Source organism: Mauremys mutica, chromosome 1 (genome assembly GCF_020497125.1).
Source record: "Mauremys mutica isolate MM-2020 ecotype Southern chromosome 1, ASM2049712v1, whole genome shotgun sequence".
Lineage (NCBI taxonomy): Eukaryota > Metazoa > Chordata > Testudines > Geoemydidae > Mauremys > Mauremys mutica.
This window is the reverse complement of record NC_059072.1, coordinates 247,369,410-247,379,929: the sequence shown is the minus strand read 5'-3', so window position 1 is coordinate 247,379,929 and position 10,520 is coordinate 247,369,410. Positions and strand designations below refer to the sequence as shown.

Below are 10,520 nucleotides of genomic sequence, written 5' to 3'. Positions count from 1 at the left end.
GTGTCTGAGTGTGGGAGGGGATACAGATCATCGGGGGGGGGTCTGTGTGTGTGTGGGGTCAGTATACAATGTGCCTCAACATACAATGCCACATCCCAAGCATATTCAGAGCCACTCCTTTTTGAAAATGTCCATGAAGCTCATTGCTAACCCTGGATGCTCTCATGTAGTCTAAACTGCAAATTCAATATCTTGAGCTATTTGTTAATATTTAAATCTAGAAATATCAATGATAATAAATAACCTATAATCATTTTCAGAAGGCATAATACGGATGGAAGGAACCCAGAAACCTTATTTTCTTTCAGTCTATTCCTTCCAAATAAAGTGCTTCCTGGCTTGACTTGTCCTGTTCTTTTACAGAATTTATGAGAGAACACCCGTGAAGTTTATATCGTCAGAGACCTCAGGCAGGTAGTATGGATGGATCACCATTTTCCCCTTTTTGTTTACCTGTACATATCACCAATGCAAGACTGTAGGTGAGATTCCTAAAAAAGATTCTTAGACTATTAAAATCTTGATTGCTGGAAATAACCAGTAACTAACTGGGGTAGTGGTGGAGGAATCCCTCCAGTATCACCTTGCCTTAGTTGACTATAGTCAGCTGATTGCCAGAGGTGGCTGCATTTTGTTCCTTGAGTGCCTTGGACTGAAAGTTGTTGTAAAAATGTATTTTTCTTCTTGCAACCATTATTTAGACTTACTCAGATGTCAGTCCACTCAACATGCAACTCTGCTCCTAGAAAAATGTTCTTCCACTTTGAAAAGGAACCAAACTATTATTTTCAATATATCTGAAATATTTATTACATTATGTATCACCATAGCCCTTTGTTTTATTATATTATCCTTGAGACAAGGTAGGTGAGGTAATCTCTCTTACTGGACCAACTTTTGTTAGTGAAAGGGACAAGCTTTCAAGCTTAGAATGAACTCTTCTTCAGGTTTTTTATTAGTTTTCAGTTGTCTGATCCTCCACAGCCATTTATAAATGGTGTTTTGTGTTAGTTTCCTTCCACTGATTCCATATGCCAGAAAAACATCAAATTGCATGTCTTTTGATTATATGATTTTTTAACCAACTTTGATAAGGTTAAAAAGCCTGAGACTTTGAAGGAGTACTGTTGATTAGGCTCAACCAGAGGCAAGTCTCAAGGAATAATCAATAATGGCATGTGTGCATGATATGTGATACTAAAATAGAAGGAAGATTATTGTATTCTAGCCTTGCTCTCTTTCTAGTCCTAGGAAAAGGTTTCCTCATGGGACAGAAATCTCATTTTAAAGATCAACAACTCAATCAGTCTTCTTTTCAAGTACTTTCCAAATCAATTTTCACTGAAGTCAAGGTTGAGTGTAAAAAAAAAAATAGCAATAAGAGTGGCAAATCAGAACAAAAGAAGGAATAAACATGCACAAATCTAGCCACACTCAGCAGTTATTTAATTTAAAAAAAGACTGACTTCTCTTCCAAACTGTTTTATGAAGGGAAAAACCACCATCCTGCTCACTACTACTTCAAATCAGACTCTAGAATACCCATGTTCCGACTGAGCGTTTTAAATAACCTCTTCTCATTCAATAATGAATATTTTAAAAGACATTATTGTTCCTCCATCCCTCATCTGTTCCCTTTAATATTTCAGCTAGTGGTACATTCACTTTTCCTTCTGCTTGCCATTCTGTCGTATGAAAACAAAATTCTGGTACTTGTGTAGATCATGCACACGCTGTGTAGAAAACAAAGTTGAACAAACTATAATCAGCTTACAGTGTCTGGCCTAATAAACTATTTAACTGGTACCTAAAAAGCAATCAAAACAGTCACCTTCAGGTATTCCAAATGCCAGTTATCATTGGCCACGCCACATACCTGGCTGCAAGTTGTTAGAATTTTCAGAATTCAGAATACATATAACATCTTGTGCATCGCAAGCAGAGGGCCAAATCCTTTGTTTATTATTCAAAATTCTCCATTAATAGGGAACTTTGCCCAATTTAGCAGTACTTGATTTGGTCCACAGTCTCAGAGTCTGAGTCTGAGTCTCAGAGTCTAGAGACGGAGTGAGATTCTGACCTCAGTTACGCCAGTGATTATAATGGAATTACTTCAGATTTACTATGATTTGTGATCAGAATCTGACCAAGCGAGAACTCTGGACATGGAATTAGACCAGCAGTTCTCAAACTGTGGGTCGGGACCCCAAAGTGGGTCATTACCCTGTTTTAATGGGGTCACCAGGGCTTACTTAGACTTGCTGTGGTCAGGGGCCAAAGCCCAAGACTGAGGACTTCAGCCCTGGGCAGCAGGGCTCAGGTTACAGGCCCCCGGCCTGGGGCTGAAGCCCTTGGGCTTGGGCTTTGGCCCCCCAGCCTGGGGAGGTGGGATTTTAGCTTTGCCCCCTCCCCTGGGGTGGTGGGGCTTGCTTGGGCAGGCTCGGGCTTCAGTCCCTCCTCCTGGGGTCCGGTAGTAATTTTTGTTGTCAGAAGGGGGTCCTGGTGCAATGAAGTTTGAGAACCTCTGAATTAGACATTCATATTTCAGTGGTCATCAGGATTACCAATGTAAAATAATACCAGGCAGGATTTACAGTAGTAGTGCTTGGTTTTCAAAATCCCCTCCTCAAAACTATTTAAAATGACAGTGGGGCATGCATGCCTATCCCACTCCATTTTCTGAACAAAAACTAGTGAAGATCTGCCTCATCTGCTGTTTCTGCCCATAGACTCCCGGGTTTGGGCCCTTCAGCAGGGGAAACTCCAGGAAGTTACTGTTTTGGGGTTTTTTTTTGTTTGTTTGTTTGTTTGAACTTCTGATGCCAGGTGGATTTCACAAAAGCAGAAGAGACTTAGATTGTAAGCTATTTGAGGCAACTTTTTGATCTGCTCATATAGCACCTCGCACAGTGGGGCCGTAGTCCTTGAGCAGGGTCTCCTAGACATTACAGGAATACAAATAATAAATAATGTGTGTGAGTGTTGAGAAACAATCCTAGCCCTAAGCCATTTGGGTCATGTTCAGTCAGTCCCTGACATTTCTCATACTTTAGAGGATTAAGTAATAAGTAAGAGGTTGATTCTGCAAACATTTACACAGGTACATATCTTTAAGCATGTGAATAGTTCCACTGATTTAAAAGTTAAGCAGGTACTTGGGGCCTGAGCCTGCAAACTCTTAACCCAGTAGGACAGCACAGTTGGGATCCAGAAAACATTTGGAATCCCTTTGCTCCCTCTGCCCCCTTTTTATGACTCGTTAATATGAAAATGACTAGGCTCAATAGGGATATATAGCATGAACATTATTTATCTATTGATATATGTAACCTAGCAAGCAATCTTGTAGTTACAGAGTGACTTTAAAATGGGAAGGAACTTGCAGATAACTCATATCTGAATTGATGCAAAAATATGCCAAAAATGTGCATTGCACTGTGCCACCAGAGGATGGTGGCAGGTATGGTAGGCTAATACCCTGGCACGTTTAGGAATGTTGATCAGGGTGATGCTGAGACAGCTGTGTGCGCTTGTGAACATCTCTTACCAGGGAGCAGCAGTACAATATTTAAACTATACTAAGACCTTGCCTTCTCTGAGGGCCAAATAAAGAGACCTGTCCCAGAATGTGCAGGCAGGGATGCTGGAACAATATGTATAAGGGGGTGCTCAAAGCCACTGAACCAAACTGTAAACCCTATATATGATGGAAACCACTTCAAGCCAGGGGGTGTAACAGCACCCCCCAATTCCAACACTTAGGTGTGCACAGGCCTTGCTCTCTGAGGCAGACTAGGAGAACCCTGCTTCCCGGCAGTTTGGATGGGTGGAGGAGCAACCAGCAGCCCCTGCCTTCAGCAGCCATGGGGTGGCTCCCTGGATGAGTGTGGAGCCAGGGGGATACTGATGTCACTCTCAGCAGGATTTAAGGGAGCCTTAAGCAGGAATATCCCCCCCCAACACATGCTAATAATTAATAGGGGCTCCCCTGAGTTCCTCAGGCCCCGAAACAATTGCTTAGTCTGTTTATGTCTAGCGCCAGGTCGGGGGGAGCAGGGCTGAGGGGAATCAGCGCCTCCCAGGACAGCGGCGGGGCTTTCTCCCCTCTCCCAGCCCGGCACTGAGCGCCTGAGGGGGAGGCGTTGCGGGCCGGACTAGGCGGGGAAGTGGGGGGCGTCTCCTGGCGCCGCAGCGCGAATCCCGGCCGCGCTATCCCCGGGGAGGGAGCGGCAGCGGCGGCTCCGCGTCCAGGCTCCTCCCCCGCGGCCGGGTCGGGCCGGGCCGCGATGCGAGCGGGCCGGAGGGAGGCGGCGGCGGCACGATGTGGCTGCGGCCCGAGGAGGTGCTGCTGAAGAACGCGCTCAAGCTCTGGGTCCCCCAGAAGAGCAGCGGCTACTTCGTCCTCCAGCGGCGGCGCGGACACGGGGACGGCGGGGGCCGCTTCACCGGTACCGCCCGGCCCGGGCTGGGGAGGGAGCCGCCCGGGTGGGGCCCGCCGGGCTGTTGCCCCCCGGAGCCGCTCGGGAGCGGGAGGGGAAGCGGGAGCGCTTCCTCCCCCACGCCCGGCACCGCAGCGGGCGGCGGCCCCGGGCTCAGGAATCAGCTGGTTCCGGTCGGGGCAGCGGAGCGGCGGCTGCTGCTGCTGCTGCCCGGGGGAGCCCGGAGCAGGCTCTTTGTTCCGTGTCCTGGCGGGATCTCCTGGAGGCTGGCGCTGGGGTCAGCGCGGAGACAGGGCCGGGGGTGTGTGGCTGGGGTCACTGCCGGGGGTCCGGCTGCGGCGGGATCCTGCTCGCCGGGGGCTCCGGGGTCTGCTTGCGGCCACGGGGGTGGCCCTCCCCGAGTCACCGCTGCTGGGCTGGTTTGTTCTGGAGGCTGGATAAGTTACTTGGTAAAATGCTCCTTCCGGGCTTCTGGAAAATCTCTCCCTTTAAGGTGAGAAAAAGAGGTTGAGGATTGTTGTGGGCAAGGCACTGACAAACCATGGGCTGTTTGTTCAGCTGCAGTCGGAAGGTAAAGGGAATCCTATTGTCCCCCTGCTTCGGTACAAAACCAAAAGCGTGTCCCGCTTTGTAAAGTACTTGTTAAACTCCGTAAGAAATAAGGCGTGTAGTGCTGGTCACCCTGCTGTAAGAATTTGAGTTATTGCCTTGCAGGGAGTGTTGCCTTTGTCTTCTATGAATGTTAGCAGGTTTAAATAATCCAGATGACAAGGAGAGGGTAAGGAATTCTTAAAGGTAACCAAAACCACTAAGTTAGTGCATAGACTCCATCCTAATGGACAGTGTAGAAAAACTAAGAAAAATAGAAGTTTTCAAAATAGGTGGATTAACCTGGCATGAAAGGATAGAGATGCTGGTGAGAAGAGTGAGCCCCCCCCCCCCAAAAAAAGGGACTCCCATACTGTTCTTATACAAGCGTTGAGCGAAAAACAAATACAATTATGTGGTTTAAATTTCCTTTATGTATGTGTTGCAATATATTAAGTGCTGGATGATCTGTATTTCCTTTTTTAAAATAATGGATTGATTCTTCAGAGTTCTTTGACTCTGACCAAGTCTCTTGAAACTTGGTAAGTTCAACATCAACTCAAAGGAAGCTGTACTAGTGTAACTACCCCGGTTAAAAGAATGAGGAGTACTTGTGTCACCTTAGAGACTAACAGATTTATTTGGGCATAAACTTTTGTGGGATAAAACCCACTTCATCCACTGTATGCATCCGATGAAGTGGGTTTTAGCCCACGAAAGCGTATGCTCAAAGAAATTTGTTAGTCTCTAAGGTGCCACAAATACTTGTCGTTCTTTTTGCTGATACAGACTAACACGGATACCACTCTGTACCCAGGTTAGTGATTGAAACAAAAGGGGTATATTAGCATTTGTCTTAAAATTTCATTTCTTTGAGCTACCACAAATGCAGCTTTAGTACAGACTGTCCACAAGCATTTTAATGACCATGTTCTCCAATTCTACTTTAAGCAGGTCTAGTCCCTATGGTGGTTATCTGCTGCTTCATATACACACGAAAAGCAGCAGTGATAATACAGATGGATGAAGAAAAGCAATTGCCCAGAGCTATCCTTTGGGATTTCTAAAAATGAAAGGGGCAGAGACATTCGAGATTGATTCTATCCACCCCTGCTGGGAACTGCACAGAGAAATCACAAAAAACTTTGCAGTCGGTAATATCAAAGATAGATCTGAGGAAAATGACCTTGAGTGATCTCTTTCCACATCTGTGGCTCGGACATGATTAACTAATGAAACAAGTGGAACTTCACAAATTCAGGACTAAAATTGATTGAGTAGGGCCAGGAAAATGATTTGGTGGCAGTTATCTGGATGTACTTTCTTAATGCTCATAGGATTTCTGTCATCCTATCAAATATACATGGTGAAAAATTAGATTTAGTAGTGCATTTGCAACTTCATATTTCCATTAAATACACCTCTACCTCGATATAACGCGACCCGATATAACGCAGTAAAGCAGTGCTCCGGGGGGTGGGGCTGTGTATCCGGTGGATCAAAGCAAGTTCAGTATAACACGGTTTCACCTATAATGCGGTAAGATTTTTTGGGCTCCCGAGGACAGCGTTATAGCGAGGTAGCAGTGTAGCTTCCAACCTACATTTGCATTTTTACTTCATTTAACTGTACAAAATGTTTATTTAGCACCTTAGTTGTGCATGGTACTTTTAGAAGAAAATATGAAGACAGTGGATCATATTCTGCTCTAAATTACAACAGTGTAAATCTGTAGTAATTTCAGTGGGATCAGTGAGTTATACCAGGTTAACTCTAGAGTAATTGAACAGAATTTGGTCCAAATCCTTGCTCTGAGAAGTTTACAATCCAGATTAGACCAAAACACGAAGAGTATGATAATACATCATGTTGGGGATGGAGAAAGACAGTGGCAAGCAAAAAGAGGAAGGAATACAGCTCTTCAACGAGTCTGACTTCTGTAGAGAGAAGATTGTATTCTATATCAATTTTTTTAAATTCAAATTTCTTATGATGGATTGTAATTTAAAGACAGCTGAGCTATTGAAATCTCATAAACTTTTTTTTATTCCTTAATAGACACTTTTAAAGGCTACTGTGTTTATTTGATATACCAAAGGTAGAATTGTTCTATGATTCTTGTCAGTATGTGGCATTGTCTTCTGTTATCTCCATTTTATTTGAAGTCTGTCTCTGTCCTGGCTATGTAGGCATTCACTGTTTGCCACCGTGAATGCTTAATTCTGATTCAGTAGATCAAGAGGTTGTCATGTTACAATTGTGTAACTTTCATGAAACCCTGGCCCAGTTGAAGTCAAAGGGATGGGATCAAGCTTTAACCCCTAGGGCAGGGGTCTCAAACTCAATTTACCTTAGGGCCCGTGCCAGCCCTCAAATCCTCCCAGCTGGCCAGTAATGCCATTCATGCTGCCAGGAACCCGCCCCCCACCTGCCTAAGGCTCTGGGAGGGAGTTTGGGTCAGGGAGGAGGTCTGGGGTAGGGGATTGGGGTGCTGGGTGCAGGCTCTGGGTGGGAGTTTGGGTGCAGAAGGGGTGAGAGGTTGGGCTCTGGGAGGGAGTTTGGATGGGGGAGGGGGTCTGGGGTACAGGCTCTGGTCTGAGATAGGTGGGGGGTGCAGGAGGAGGGGGTGGGGTTGCAGGCTCTGGGATGGAAGAGGAGGGAGGGGTGCAGGCTCTGGGTGGGATGCAGGCTCTGGGAGGGAGTCGGGGGTGTGGTGCTTACCTGGGGCTCCAAGGCAGGATGCTGCTGACCCCAGGCACCGCCCCCGCAGCTTCCCATTGGCTGCAGGGGCAGTTGGGGTGGGGGCAGTATATGGAGGCACAGCCCCGCCCTGGCCCGGGGCCACAGAGAGGGGCTGGCAGCCCCATGAAGCGAGCGTGCAGGAAGCCGGTCGGCTCTGCTGTGATGCCAGTGGTGAATGGGGTCCTGGGCTGTTTTAAATCCCCTGGGGGACGTGTGAGGGACGGGGGGAGAGCACCCTGGGGCAGTAGGCAGGGCCAAAAGAGAGACCCGGCCCCAAAATTGCTGGAGTCCCTAGGGCAGGGGTAGGCAACCTATGGCACATGTGCCGAAGGCGGCATGTGAGCTGATTTTCAGTGGCACTCACACTGCCCGGGTCCTGGCCACCGGTCCGGGGGGCTCTGCATTTTAATTTAATTTTAAATGAAGATTCTTAAACATTTAAAAAACCGTATTTACTTTACATACAACAATAGTTTAGTTATATATTATAGACTTATAGAAAGAGACCTTCTAAAAATGTTAAAATGTATTACTGGCACGTGAAACCTTAAATTAGAGTGAATAAATGAAGACTCGGCACACCACTTCTGAAAGGTTGCTGACCCCTGCCCTAGGGCCACATTGGGGAGGTTCTCGGGCGACAGATGTCCCACGCACTGGGATTTTAAGACCCCTGCCCTAGGGTTTATATTATGTTTTCCCCTTCCTCCTTGTGTGGATCACATAGCCCACTCTTCATTCCTTGATTGCTGGGATGAGAGAGATTAATTTTCAGATCTAAAAATAGCTTCTACAGCTGTTAGTTTTAGGTCCAGGTTGATTATGTGGCTGAAATCACAAATGTGAAGTGTCTACTCCTGAGCTTTCTATGGCAGACACCCGCAAGTTTAAAATAAAAAATTGATGTTTGTTGTCTAGCTAAGTTCCTGGTGCATCCTGTTGGCTGAATGCAGAAGCTAAACCTGCAGTGTATACAATCTTTTTATGTAAGGCTAATATAAAGCTGTTTTGGCTGACTAACTGCAAACACCCTTTCTCTTTCTGTCCTCTTAATTTCCTCCATCTTAAGAAAATTAGACATATTTCTTTAATCAGATTTTGTTAGTATTGTAGAAGGGCCTAAGGTTAGGTGCATCTTACAAATGGAAAACAATACATAGAAAAAATTAAGTGCACTTTTATGATGAACATAAGCAAAATGTTACAATTCTGTTTTACTTGGAACAGTCAAAAATGAGCACGATGGTGGGAAACAAAAAGAAAATAGTTAAAACCAGTGTGAAACTTTCAGTGTAAATGCTTAACAAAATTTGTTCAGTGATGGGAAAAATGGCTTGAAATTTCTAGGACTTTTAAATAGAATCTAAAAATAGATTAAAGAAATGTCACCCACATGGGAAGAGATTACACTACTCATTTTTTGTAGCAGGTGTCTGAGACAGGAGTTTTGGGTTTTGTTTCTGGCTTCATCATTAACTTAGTGAAAAGTGAGTGCTTACCTCACAAGGCTTGATAAGGCAGTATGCTTCCAGATGAAAGATTGAATAAAAATGCAAAGTACTATTATTAGCAGAGCCATCTTTGACTTTAAAATTATACAGCAATTCATTACCTTAACTTTGATAAATCATGGACTTTTTTTTTTTTGGTTTGTTTTTTAAAGGAGGGATCAGATGTCACTTAATACATTTTAATGTGCACAAAGGCGTGTAAGCCACTATGATAGTATATGATGTTTTCACTGCGCCTGTGCGTGAACAACTGCTTTTGGGTCCATTCTTTATTTATTCACCCTTCTTTCCAGGTTAATCTATCCAGAAGGTACAAATAAACCTAACACAGCACAGCAGAAGAATATGTTTTGTTTAGATACACCTCTACCCCGATATAACATGACCCGATATAAGGCGGGTTCGCATACAAGGCGGTAAAGCTCTGACACGCTGCTCTGAGCAGCGTGTTAAGGGTGCTGGGCCAGGCCAGGGCCGAGGGGTTTGATAAGGGGCAGAAGGTCTCGGGGGCGGTCAGGGGCTCCCCCCTCAGGGTCGGGGGGGAAGGAGCTGTGGGAGGGCACTTTTGAGGGCCCCGCAGTCCCAGAGTGGCCCGGGGGATTAGCAGGGGGCTGAGAGCAGCCTGCTCTGCTTCCCTCAGCCTGGCCCCAGCCGTGTTGCTCGGGGGAGGGGGTTTGGGGGAAGGGATTCCCGCCCCCCCCTCACTCACCAGCAATGGTGCAAGTAGAGCAGCCCGGCCCCAGCCCGCTCCACTCTGCCAGCTCCTAGCTGCGGCGCTCCGCTTTCCGCTGCAGGTGAGTGCAGGACCTTTCCCCAGCGACAGGGCTGGGGCCGGGGCAAGGAAAGCGGAGCGGGCTGGGGACATGTTGCTCCGTTTCTCGTTGCAGGTGAGTGCGGGTGGGGCATCCTTTCCCCAGCCTCCCTGCACTCACCGACGGCGGGAAGCGGAGCGCCGCAGCTGGGAGCTGGTGGAGTGGGCTGGGGTTGGGCTGCTCCACTTCTCACCGCTGCTGGTGAGTGCCTGTCAGGGGGCGGGAGGTGAATAGGGGTCGGAGCAGTCGGGGGTAGGCAGTGAGGTCCTGGGGGTGATTAGGCAGAGGGGTCTCTGGAGGGGGCGGTCAGAGAACAAGGAACGGGGAGGGGGGTAAAGCAAGTTTGATATAACGCGGTCTCACCTATAACGCGGTGAGATTTTTTGTCTCCCGAGGACCACGTTATATCGGAGTAGAGGTGTATATTC

The 10,520-nt window shown here is 46.7% G+C and overlaps 1 protein-coding gene across 2 annotated transcripts in view; it reads left to right on the top strand.

The window, feature by feature from the left end:
- The first annotated feature begins 4,288 nt into the window (after positions 1-4,288).
- The window catches only part of TBC1D8 (TBC1 domain family member 8), a 79,749-nt gene continuing 73,517 nt past the window's right edge, over positions 4,289-10,520 (top strand). For both annotated transcript variants that reach the window (XM_045006007.1, XM_045005998.1), the window contains exon 1: positions 4,289-4,448. In XM_045006007.1, the coding sequence (XP_044861942.1) occupies positions 4,322-4,448 (127 nt within the window). In that variant the 5' untranslated portion in view covers positions 4,289-4,321. The remainder of the gene's footprint in view (positions 4,449-10,520) is intronic.